At 37.6% G+C, this 13,077-nt stretch overlaps 1 protein-coding gene across 1 annotated transcript in view; it reads right to left on the bottom strand.

Moving 5' to 3' along the window:
• Window positions 1-13,077, bottom strand: part of Pik3c2a (phosphatidylinositol-4-phosphate 3-kinase catalytic subunit type 2 alpha) — a 111,519-nt gene that overhangs the window by 54,870 nt on the left and 43,572 nt on the right. Inside the window, exons 3-4 of the mRNA XM_059268351.1 lie at window positions 8,193-8,296; window positions 1,442-1,599 (exon numbers count right to left, since the gene is read on the bottom strand). Of these exons, the coding sequence (XP_059124334.1) occupies window positions 1,442-1,599; window positions 8,193-8,296 (262 nt within the window). The remainder of the gene's footprint in view (window positions 1-1,441; window positions 1,600-8,192; window positions 8,297-13,077) is intronic.

The raw sequence follows: 13,077 nt of genomic DNA, 5'->3' as shown, positions 1-13,077 counted from the left end.
GTGTAAGATCACCTGGAACTGGAGTTGAAGCCACATTTCAAGGGCTCCATAGCCTCTATTAGCTCTGTTTAACAATGAGCAACCATGTGGGTGCTGAAAATTGAACCCATGTCTTCTGAAAGAGCAGCAAGTGCTCATAACCACTGAGCCAACTCTGCAGCCCCAAATAAAAGTTTTTAAATCATCTATTTTTATACTTAAAACTTCTATGTTCAACTCTTGTTTCTTTTTTCTTCTCAGAGTCTGACACTGTAACTCAGGCTGGTCTTGAAATCATAGGACTCCTCGCTCAGTCTCTAAATGTTGGGATTACAGGCATGAGGCACCAGCCGGGCAACCTGTCCAACTTTTAAAAGATAAGCCTGCTGTTAAAGTAATTGAAAACTGGTGACTTGGTATCAAAAGCTTTTATGTACTAAAATATGTAACACAACTCTATTTTGAATAGGCCCAAAACAAATAAAAACATATAATCTGATCATATATATAATCTATACTTCTATTATAAAATGCTTACAATTTTTTTCCAGTTATAAAGATTCAACATAAGGCCTTATTTATACTAGGCAAATACTGTGCCACTGACTTATGCCCTCAGCCCAATTTCACTTAATAGAGATATACATTATAAATATTCATTTATGACTAACCAATAGACATTCACAATACATAAGCACCTTTGACTCTTGAAAAATTTAATATTCTTACCATTTACCAAATTTAAATGACTTAAAAGGAGTAAGTTTTCCTTTAGAAATTAAAGCATGACTGTTATAGTTGGCTAACATTTTGGTTCAGATTTACATTTTTTCAAAGGGCTTTCCAAAAGTATAAATTTTGGACAAAATGCTAGTTACAACCATTAAAGGAAACAAAAAAAGCTTCAGTTTTAGGCTAAATTACTAGGGATAGGAAATTTACTCAACTATTCAAGTCCCACTTAAATAATATACACTATAAATAAACTAAAACAAAGCCAATGTTAAAACAATAACAACAACAAAAAAAAACCCCAAAAACAACAACAACAACAAAACAGTAACAGAGCCTGCTACAGACATCCAGGATCTAGAGAGGATATTTACCCACACTTGGAAGGGAAAACTAACACCAAAGGGAGAACTACCTTCCCTGCAGAGATTAAGAAGTGATCTAGAGGTTCCTGTCACTGACAGCTCTCTGTAAGAAAGCACTTTTCTTGCCATAAAAGCAGAGGAAAAGTATAATTAGCTTTCATAGCTAATGCTCTTGGGCCTTAGCTAAGAACCAATTTATTATACTCAGAGAAATAGTCCTACTGTGACCTGGTTCACTTAACCAGAAAACTTCCCAAATGAATGCAAATGTTTTTAAATGATACCTTATGATAACAAATTTGATTTATGAAGAGAAAGTATATACTGACATTTGAAGCATATTCTTCCCAGTCAAAGCAACTTACCATCACATGTAAAAGTAACTGGTAGTTGAAATCCTTCAATTTCAATGGAGACCTTCACACTGGCATTTTCTCCACACATGCTTCTTTGCACTGTGACTGGACTTAACAAATAGCCTGGATTTGTGCAGTGATCAGAATATGGAAATTTGGTCTTCAATCTGTTCACAAGAAAGAAGATATTTAATACCCTTTTTTGTTGTTGTTTTTCAAGCTGCATTTGAGAGCCCTGAACAAGGCTTTACATGCTTTCAGCTACTCAATTTTGTATCTCTGTCCAACTCCAGAGCAGCTCATAAGAATGGCAATGAATGAATGAACTGTTAAAACTCCAAAGAGCAGCATGTGCATTTTAAATGAAGGGGAACCAAGGAAAAAGAGATTAACTAGTGCCAGGATATCTTTGGTAATACTGTCAACAAGATCTAGGCATTCCAGAGATGGCTGGCATCAAATGAGGTTCTCTGCTTTAGATTCTTAGCCTCCACAATGCAATTACATAAAGTGGTCTGTCCATTTTAAATCAATTATTGATGACACGAAAAATTTAACTAAAAATTGTAAACACCAGAGGAATAAAAAGTTTCTATCTTTTCAAAGTTTTTTTTTTTCTTCTAAGCAGGACTTTTTTTTTCTCCCTATAAACATTGTTTGTGGTTATAAGACAAGGAAAAATAGAAAATGGGTTTTCATAGAGCTACAAGGCCTTTACAGTGCTACAAGGGTACCTTAAAAATTAGGGGTCAAGCTGGGCATGGCAGCGCACATCTTTAATCCCAGCACTCGAGGGGCAGAGGCAGGCAGATCTCTGTGAGTTCCAGGACAGCCAGGGCTACACAGATAAACCCTCTCTTCTTAAAAAAAAAAACAAAAAAAAAAAAAAAGAAAGAAAAGAAAAGTTAGGGGTCACATGCTAAGGTATTCATAGGAACAACACAGTTAGATGTGTAAATACATGAATGTAGTATGTGGCTCATCTCCAGATATGACTGCCATTATGAGGAAGGAGACAGTAAAATGGCTCGGTGTGTGCCAGTGCTTGCCACCAAGCCTGAAAATCTGAGTCTATCCCTGGGACTTACTCCTGCCAGGTGTCCTCTGACCTTCACACACTTTATCATGGTATATCCACCCAAACATAACTCACACTCACGCACACACACATAAGCATAACACAATGGACAAATAAACACAATAAACATTTTTAAGAAAGGGTAGATTTAATATTGTGAACTTCACAAGCCCCAGTAACTGCCTTTTCCTGGAGGTTGATAAAAGGTTCCAGTCCCCTCACCTCATCTGTTTTTCTTCTTTTTTCCTACCTTTTTTGCAGTTGTGGGGATTGAACCCAAGGCCTCATACATGCTAGGCACACAGGCCATTACCACTGAGCTATATATTTAGCAAACATCTGTTTTTCATGAGGCCTTAAATGGAATGCATGCTAGAAATACCAACTATGTGCTTCTATGGATATTAAACTATTCAAGGAATACATACAAAATAAAACATTGAGATGACAAGAGAAAATTCAATAGTCAATATAAAACCTGTAAGGCAGACTACCTGAGTTTGATCCTTGTTTTTATTATTTATTAGCTGTGTAAATGCAGTTAAGTTACTGACATTCTCTTGCTTCAGAGTAATATGACCATTTATTTCCTCGAGTTGTCATAAGAACATGTAAAATAAGTTTATAAACCACTTAGTGCCTACTACATAACAAATACTGTAAACGTCTTATAAAATAAATGAATCAGTGAAAGAATAAATGTGGTTTCTACATTGTGATCTTAGAAGACACGTACACAGGATCTAATATTAAAAAGATAAAATACAGAACAGAAGAGATGGCTCACGGTTAAAAGTCTATACTGTTCTTGCAGAGAACCCAAGTTTGATTTCCAACACCTATGTCAGGTGGCTCAAAATTACCTACAACTCCAACTCCAGGGGAACCAATGTCTCTGGCCTTTACTGGCACCAGCACTCACATGTCATAGCTATATACAAACTATATACACAAAATTTACAAATAATTCTTTTAAAAAGATGAAATGTGTTCAAAGTGATATAAGCTGAATTGATATTGGAACTTTATCTTCACATATGGATACTGTAAGATATTTAGTTGGTGCCAAGCTTATCCCTTCATAACAGTAAGCTTGCAATGGCTTATTCTTATTATTTCACACATACTTGGCATTATACTGTGTAGTGGGTATTCCCTCTACCCATGACCTGGGCTATCTGGCTCGATAGAGGTGGTGCTTCTTGCCTGCCTACATGACCTCTTAAAAGGGGAAGAGGGAGGGGGTTGCTGGCTCTTGGACGTGAAAGGTTTCCTGGTGCACTGTTCAGCGACTTGGTCTAGAGCTTTCCCCATCTTTTCCTGGGAGACAGGAGGCAATCATGTCACTTCATTTTGCATAAGTGAGTGTGTGATCTCCATTTCATCCCTTAATAAATAAGTTTTCTTCCCAGAAACCTGTGGATTTCTCGAATATATACTGTTTGCTGAAAATCATGAAATAAAGCTGGACTTTTACTCTCAGCACTCAGAAGGCAGAGGCAGGCAGATCCCTGAGTTTGAGACCAGCCTGGTCTATCAAGAGTGTTCTAGGTCAGCATGGCTACACAGAGAGATCCTGTCGCAAAAAAAATAAATTAAGAAATAGAACTCATAAGATAGATATATCTAACCATATAGTTAACCAATCTAAGAACTGAATGAGAATGGAGGGTTGGCAGTTCAACATCATGCTTAATTCTACAGCAAGTTCAAGATGAGATTGGACTGGAGGAGACAGTGCCTAATAAATAATTATTAACTCAAAGATGAAGTCAATCTTTGAAAACATATGGGATGTCATGGAATTAAGATACTATGGGGAGGAAGGGGTATGCTCAATGTTATTTGCATATATGAAATTGCTGCAATGAATTTTTTTCTGTATAACATTCCTTAATAATAAAAAAATTATATGGCATGAGATGTGAACCACATACAAAGAAAATGCAGGCATAAAATATAGTTTCTCATTTTGTGTTAGAGAAACATAGAGGAAACAGTAGTAACCACAGGCCTGGGCTGGAGCTCGGTGCTAGACTCCATACCTAGTGCCCTAGGTTTAATCTTCATTATTTCAAAACAAACCTACTACATCAACATTCTTTAAAATTTTTTTTCTCTAGACCACAACTATTAGATTTAGTAAGTTTTATCAAGAAAAAGAAACAAATATAATGAAAGGCAGCCCCAAGTTAAAGTAAAAGACCTTCACTAGTTCAATTTTTAATTTCATTGATAAAAACAAAAAAAGCCCAGGCCTAGAACTGGCACTGAATTGTTAAAACTGCTATACTGTAATTTCAGCTGTAAGCACACACAGCATCTTAATAGTTTGATGCTGATTTCACAGCTGAATCAAAATGATGGCATGGATAATTTTTAGAAGACTTTTAAAAAGCACAAACTAGGTTCTACGGATGTAGCTTGGTAGCTGTGTACATGCTGGGTTCAATCCCCAAGGGGTCATACATTGTAGAAAATTATAAATGAGGCCAGCCTGGGATACAAAGCCAATTTCTGTCTCAAAAGGGGAGTGGGGAAGAGAGCCAAGAAGCCACTTGAGGAACATATATACGTACTGAGTCTCCATGGTTTCAGGGCAAAAAGAAAAATTCCTGGAACACGGCTTCAGAAACCTCTGTTCTGAAAGTTGCTGCAAGCATACTATGTATTACTGGAAATCAGAGAATAAGAACTCATTTTCTATTTGGTCCATCTGGAGTTACATATTAAATAAGACACTGAGTATAAATATGTATACATGTAAATAAATACAGCAGCATTCTTATTCAGTTGTAGTTACTGTCCTGTCAACTATGGTCTGAAAAGACTTTCAGTAAGCAAAAAAAAAAAAAAAAATCTTGACCCAATAAGGGAAGAAAAAAAAAATCATGTGTTCAGGCTGCTAAGATTGATGGTAGATTACTGCTGTCACTTATAAATTACTATATTTTTTTTTACTTAAAAAAATTTAATATGATGGGGCTGGAGAGTTGGCTCAGTGATTAAAAGCACTTGCTGCTCTTGCGGAGGATTCAGGTTTGATTCCCAGCACTCATATGGGGAGGAGGGATCCAATGCCCTCTTCTGGCACCAGGTATGCACATGGTATACTTACATACATGCAGCCAAAACACTCATATACATAAAACAATAAGCAAATTAATTTATGTGGGAAGGGGGCGTATAGGTAGAGTCCGGAGGACAACCAGAGGGACTAGGTTCCAGGAATCAAGCTTGGGTTATCAGTCTTAATGGCAAGCACCTTTACCTATTGAGCCATCGAATAAATGTATAAATTAATTTTTTTTCAGACACATATGTTTTACAAAGCGGAGTTTACATAGGACTCAGAATTATTCAGTTTCAGACATCCACTGAGGCGTTATGGAATATAGCCGTTCTAGTCAAGGAAGGACTACTGTAATCACTTAGCTAAGCTGGGGGGGTTGTGAAAATAGCTCTACGATTCAAAATACAAATCACAAAGAGCTTAGTCTTTCGGCTTGCAAAGTTTAAATGTAGTACTTAGTCAAAAACAATAACAGAAACCATATAGTACTTGTTTGGGGGAAAAAAGAAACTATGTAAGAAAGGTAACATTTCCAAAGCATTAAGGTAAAAGATTGTATCTAAATCATCAAAAATGATCTGGCAGAGGTGTGGGGGGGGGGGTGGTGGTGGGGTACCCATGACCTGCTTAAAAAGAAGACCTTTTTACTGAAGAAGGCTCTGGATTCAGAATAAATCCCTTGGTGGGATCACTTTCTCAGCATGAGAGAGCAGATTTTATCTTCTGCCTTGAAGTTTGCTGCTCCAGTCTTCTGCCTAACTTTTCTCTGTTTGACTGGTTAAGATTCATTTTTCCTCTCTGTTAGTAAAAACATGGAGTCAGTGGCTATGCTCCCTGTCTTCAGAAGTTCCATTTACAATAGGAAAAAAATGAAGCTAAATCATATGGAGGATGAACATGGTAAGAAAGGAAAGGAAAGGGAAAGACAGAAAATCTGAAGGGTCTAAAGAGAGGAGTAAATTGTGAATTTAAGCCTGGTAACAGGTCTGTAGTCCCAGGATTTGAGAAGTACAGGCAGAAGGATCCAAGTTCAAGGTTATCTTTGGATATATAATGAATAACCCTATTTCAAAATAAAAAAAAAAAAAAAAGTGAATTCAAGGTGGATGTGCTGATGCATACCTGTTACCCCAGCACTGGGGAAGCTGAGGCAGAATGAATGCCATGAGTTCAGGGACAATATAGCCTACATAGTACGTTGCAGCCTAGCAGGGGCTACAGAGTGAGAGCCTTCCCTGTTTCACAAAACAAAACAGAAATGGCAAGATACTTTAGCAGACTGGTGTCTGATGCACAGCCTGACAACTTGAGTTTGATCCCCAGAACCCATAGTAGAACGGAACAGACGCCCTAACTGATAGAGTCATGTAATAGAAAGAAACATTTAACCAGTGGCAAAGATGTGACGCTCTATTGACAGCAGAAAAGGCTTTGTTAGGGTATTTCCTTGGAGTCTCAGTTTTTCCATTTATAAAGAATATGGTACAAGGGCTGAAAATGTGGCTCTTCATTGGTAGAGAACCTGCCTAACATGCTTGAAGCCTTGGGTTCCATCCCTGGCACTGCATAAAACTAGAAGTGGTAGCTCACGACTATAAGTAATCCTAGTCCTTGGTGAAAGCAGGATCATCAAAAGTTCAAGATCAGCCGGGCAATGGTGGCACATGTCTTTAATCCTAGCACTTGGGAGGCAGAGGTAGATGGATCTCTGTGAGTTTGAGGCCAGCCTGGTCTACAAATCAAGTTCCAGAACAGCCAGGACTATTGCACAAAGAAATCCTGTCTTGGAAAAAAAAAAGTTCTAGATCATCCTCACCTACCGAAGACTGTGAGGCCAGCCTGGGCTAGCGACCCCATCTCTGAAACAGCAATAAGAAAACAAAAAACAATACTGTCTAAGACATACAAGAGTGAGAAAATATTTAAGAGCTATACTTTTCTACTATTTATAAAATATATTTTTATTAAATAAGTAGAATATCCTTCTGAATGCTAGATAAGTTTGTGAGAAAATGGGCACACTTATGTATGCCTGTAAACCTAGAACTCAGGAGGCTGAGGCAGGAAGATTTAAGAGTTTGAGGCCAGACTGGGATACAAACTGAACAGTGTCTCCAAAAACAACAAATATATTTTCTTTGACAAGATGAAAGTTTGTCTAAAAACAGAAGAAGACACCTTCTAGGTGTGTGGAAACACATGCAACCCAGATTTTCACTTGTTAAAAGAAGACCAGAGATCCACTCTCAGCCTTATTTAGAAGCCCAACAAGTAAAGATCTAGATTCATCTGTGGCCTGTGATTATGTGCCAATTAACTGCTTCAAAATTTTAGCCACATGAAGAAAAAAAAAAAAAAACTTAAAAAATTTTAGGATTGGCATGAAGTAGCAAGTTTTGGTTTGGTTTTGTTCTGGGTTTTTTTTTTTTTTTTTGAGACAAGATCTTCCTATGTAGCCTTGGCTGGCCTGGAACTCAGAAATAAGCTGCCTCTGCCTTGCCCAGCTCTCATTTTTTTTTTGTTTGTTTGTTTTTTTCCAAGACATGAAGTATTTTTTGAATGACCATTTTATTTTAAAGAATCTGTAATTTATAAAGAAAATTCCTTACTTCATAATGGATTGACAAAAAGCTGCCACCTCCTCATTCTGTACTTCAAATTCTTGTAGAAGAGAACTTCCAGTTGGCAAACTACTGGTCCCATTTGGGTCTTTCTGTAATTAAAAAAGTGGTTTTATTTTAAAAGTGAAAGATCTCTAAAATGCTGCTACATAGTAGCACCTCACAAACTAGTTTTATGAAACTATACAAAGTTACAGAGGTAAGATAATCATTTAAGTAGCAGAGTTTTTCAAAGTGGCTTTCTTTAACACAACATCTTATCCTATAACTCAGGCAGTCCTCAGACTTTAAGTGATCCTCCTGTCTTAGCTTCACATACATAGGGATTACAAGCATGAACTACACCTGGCTAAAAACGCCTATTTCTTGGCATACACCTGGGATTTCATCACTCAGAATGCTGAGGCAGGAGGATCTCCAAGTCAAAGCCAGTCTGTATATAAAATAATCAAGAACCCATCTCAGAAAACAAAGCAACACAAGAAAAGGGGGATTTCTATCCTGGTAAAGTACCAACTAAGTCCAGTTTTGACTCATTGTTTTAATAAATAAAAACTAAGAACATGCTGTGCTGATCAGCTAGAACTGTGAAGACCTTTCCATTCTGTATGCTTCAGTAAGCTAGGATTAAATTAAAGGACTACCTCTGTTTAAAGAAAAGAGCTCAGGCTAATTTGGGACTGGTGTAATAAACCAGGACATACATATATCCAACTCAAGCCTCAAGTTACAAGAGAAGAACTGGCATTTTAGGTAGAGAATGCATTTTTTGGAGAATTTATTGTTTTCATATGTTAATAAATGTACACAAATATCCTAATAGTTCTTTATAAATTAAATTTGACCAGGATTTGTTTGCAGTATTTAGGGAGATTAATTTACTACCCAATAACAGCCAGACAGTAGTGTTCACTTAGAGGTGTTCTGACATACAACATAAAAATATTCGATTTGGCACATATTTCAAATATAAATTTCCTTTAAAATTAGGAATAGTTCCTAAGTGAATAAAGAGCCAAAGCTTTAGCTCAATGGCAGAGAGATAGCACAGACCTGGGTTCAATATCATACATGCCAATAAATAAATGAGTAATACAAATAAATAAATGGAACCGAAAGATGGCTCAGCAAGTAAAGGTACCTGCTGCCAAGCACAGAGACCTAAGTTCAATCCCACATGGTGGAAGAGATAAGTGGTTCCTGAAAACTGTCTGCTGACTTTTGTGCTCGTGCACACACACTCAGATAAATGTAAAACAAATAAGCAGCATATAAACTTCAAAAGTCCATAGCTTTCAATGATCTTGGTGCCTATGAAGATGCTTAAATTAAAATTTTAAGGTTAATAAATACTTTTTTAAAGTTACTTTATGAGTTTTCTTTGTTTAAATGGTGCCAGAGACCTTTCTGCTAGAATGTGATATGTATATTTGGTGAGGAGAGGAGCAATATACAAAATCACAAGTAAAAATAGCAAAGCTCCTGGGAAAGATAGTTAAGATGGACTATTCGACATGAAAAAATAAATAAAACCTAACTAAGACAAAAATAGATCTTTATAAATTCCTAACACAGCTAGGCAAGGTGGCTTTCAACTGGCAGGAGAATCTGGAACCCTGAGTGAGACCCTGTCTCAAACGACAAAAATATACCAAAACAAACTTAACAGTTAAATACTCATCCTCATCCACCCCTCAATTTACGATCTCCAGTCTCTTGAGGCCTGTCTTTCTTTCTGTTTTGTGATGGAAGTTCTTCAGGGCATTTACTCCCTTGAAGACTGCTGAATAATGAACACATAATAGAGGACGTAGGCATCTCAATTAAGCAGCAGACAAAAGTTCTTCCAAAGCTAATGTCCTCACAGCTGCTTTGCACTAGTTTCACCTGTTCAATACTGTGGACTTTGAACTACTTCTGAAACTGTATTTTCACTAAAAGAGGAATCTTCTGCAGGATATTCAGTGTTTTCCATAAAACCTGTTATATTGTTAAAGGTCTCTAGTAAACTGTAAGAAAAGTTTGTTCATGATTGCAATGAAATAATAACATGCTAGGAAAACTGAACTAGCACAACTTCACTGCTATACTGACACCAATCTGCAAATATCAATAACATACTTGTGTTATAGAAACAAGCACTATAACAAACAGACTTCAGTTCTTTAAAGATTGAGATCTCTGCTCCAGACGGTTCAATGGGTAAAATGCTGCCTCCCCCCAGCCCAATGATCCAAGTTTAGCTCCTCAGCACCCAGGTGAAAGCATTAGCATTCATTTCTGTAATCATTGAGCCCCTGTGGGAAGATGAGAAGTGGAGGCTGAGAATCTCTCAGAAGTACACAGCCACTTAGCCTGGTGTACACAGCAGTGAAACACTGTCTCAAACAGTGGAAGGTGAGAACTGACACATAAAGCTGTCTGCTGACCTGTACATGCTCTGGTACATGTTTACCATGGTACAGGTGGCTCACACACATGAACATGCACACAAAATTAAATTATATTAAATTTAAATTAAAAAATGCAAATCTGTTCTTAAACTAAGTCAGCCACTGTCTACTCCAACCTTACTTGTCCAACATTTCCACTGACTTCTATGCTCCAGTTAGATTGAATCATATCCTGTCCATACAAAACACAATGGGACTTACCCTGGCTCTAAACTTTGTTTGCTAAAAACGTCTTCCTTGTCATCTCTCTCATAACATTTAAAAAAAAAAAAAAAAAAAAAAAAAAAAAAAAAAAAAAAACCTAGCAAGTTTTTAGGGCACAGTGAGTAGCACTTCTATATGCTTACTATAAAGTAAGTAACCCCCGCCCCCGCTCTTGACACACTCATATACATGTGTGTGTGCATGCCTGCTTATGCACATGTTGAGACCAGAGGTCAATGTCATCCTCAATCATTTTCCATCTTATTTTTTTTTCTTGAGACAGAATCTCTCACTGGACCAGAAGTCCACTGTTTTCTTTAAAACTGTTAATCTGTGTTACAGAAACAAGCACTGTAACAGACAAGACTTCAGTTCTCTAAAGAATTGAGATCTGACTGACCCTTGCTCCAGATGCCACGCCCACTCTCCAAGCCTGATGACCCATGTTTGGGTCCTCAGCACCCATGTAAGAGCAGTAGTGCTCACTTCTGTAATCTTTGCCGCTCCACACTGGGGTTACAAGCCAGCTTTGTAGATGGGGAACCTGGACTCAGGTCTTCATGCCTGCAGACCAAGAACTTTCTACTGAGCTGTCTTTCTAGCTCCACCCCCCACCTCTAACTGCTCTGTCTCAACCAAAGCCTCTACCATCACATCCTGTTTTGAGTCTTGATATGAAAACCTTTTGGAGAACAAGCACCAAACTGAGTTTTGTGTTTTTTTTCGAATTTAACATCCAGCTGAAAAGGTATCAACCATCAATCAGTTCAATTTGTTGAATATTTTGCTTCCTCCAAAAACACACAAAACATTTAAAGAATTTAAGAAACTGTGCTTTCTTCAATAATCTTAAAAAGAGTAGCAGCAACTTTCATTAATATTTAATTCTATAAAATAAGCTTTTTAAATTATTAGTATTATTTTTAAAATAACTTGTAACAAATACTGACAGGTACTCTATCAGATTCTTTTTATCAGACTCTTCTATAAAAAATCCACACACATTTATTTGCTTATCAAGTAGCTTCAATAGATGGGTACTATTATAACTTGTTTTTACAGAGGGGATATGGAAGACTAGATTCACACTCAAAAGTCTCCCTGAAAGGGGGGGAAGCACTTGGGGAAGGGGGCATTAACTGCTAGAACTTGGGAGATAGAGGCAGAAGGATCGGAGGTTTATGTCCAGCCTCAGCAGCACAGTAAGTCTGAGAATAGCCTGAGATTAGAAAACTGTCTCAAGCCGGGCGGTGGTGGCGCACGCCTTTAATCCCAGCACTCGGGAGGCAGAGCCAGGCGAATCTCTGTGAGTTCGAGGCCAGCCTGGGCTACCAAGTGAGTTCCAGGAGAGGCGCAAAGCTACACAGAGAAACCCTGTCTCGAAAAACCAAAAAAAAAAAAAAAAAAAAGAAAACTGTCTCAAAATCAAACAAAACAAAAACAAAACAAGCAAATATCCACCCCCCCATCCCCCCACCCCACCTCCCCACCCCCCCGCAAAAAAAAAAAAACCTCCTCAAAAACAAACAAACCAGAGAAAGTTAGAAAGCAATACTGTGGCCTTTGTGGATGACATGAAACCTGCTCTGTTGAATAGATTTCCAATCTCATTAATGACATGCTTAGACTTTTTAATTAAAGTGTGTATTTTTCATGATAACTTTTATTAATGAGGCCCTTCTTTTCATTAAGCCACTGAATTTCAACTGACTAGAAAGAAACAATATCAAGATAATAATACAGTTAAGAAAGTTTCATGTCCACAATGGTTTAAAAAAATAATAATAACACTACCTAGGCTACTTCAGATGTTAACATCAACTTTGTTTCTGTTTTGCAGGGTCTCACTATATAGCCCAGCCTGGCCTCAATCTTTTTTTTTTTTTTTTAAGATTATTTATTTTATGTATATGAGTGCTCAACTGGTTGTGAGCCACCACGTGGTTGCTAGGAATTGAACTCAGGACCTCTGGAAGAGCTGCCAGTGCTCTTAGCCACTGAGCCATCTCTCCAGCCCCTGGCCTCAATCTTATAATCCTCCTCTTCCTCAGTTCCAGAATTGTTGGGATTGTAGGCATGTGCCACCACATGCAGCCATTTGAGTCCTTCCCTCTCTCTGGAACAGCACAGTTTTATACTTATCCCTGTGAGCCATGTCCCACTATATCCCAAAGTGTCACACCAACAATCAAAGCATCAACCAGCCTCTGTTTCCA

The sequence above is a fragment of the Peromyscus eremicus genome, chromosome 1 (assembly GCF_949786415.1).
Source record: "Peromyscus eremicus chromosome 1, PerEre_H2_v1, whole genome shotgun sequence".
NCBI lineage: Eukaryota > Metazoa > Chordata > Mammalia > Rodentia > Cricetidae > Peromyscus > Peromyscus eremicus.
This window is presented reverse-complemented; position numbering and strand designations above follow the sequence as displayed.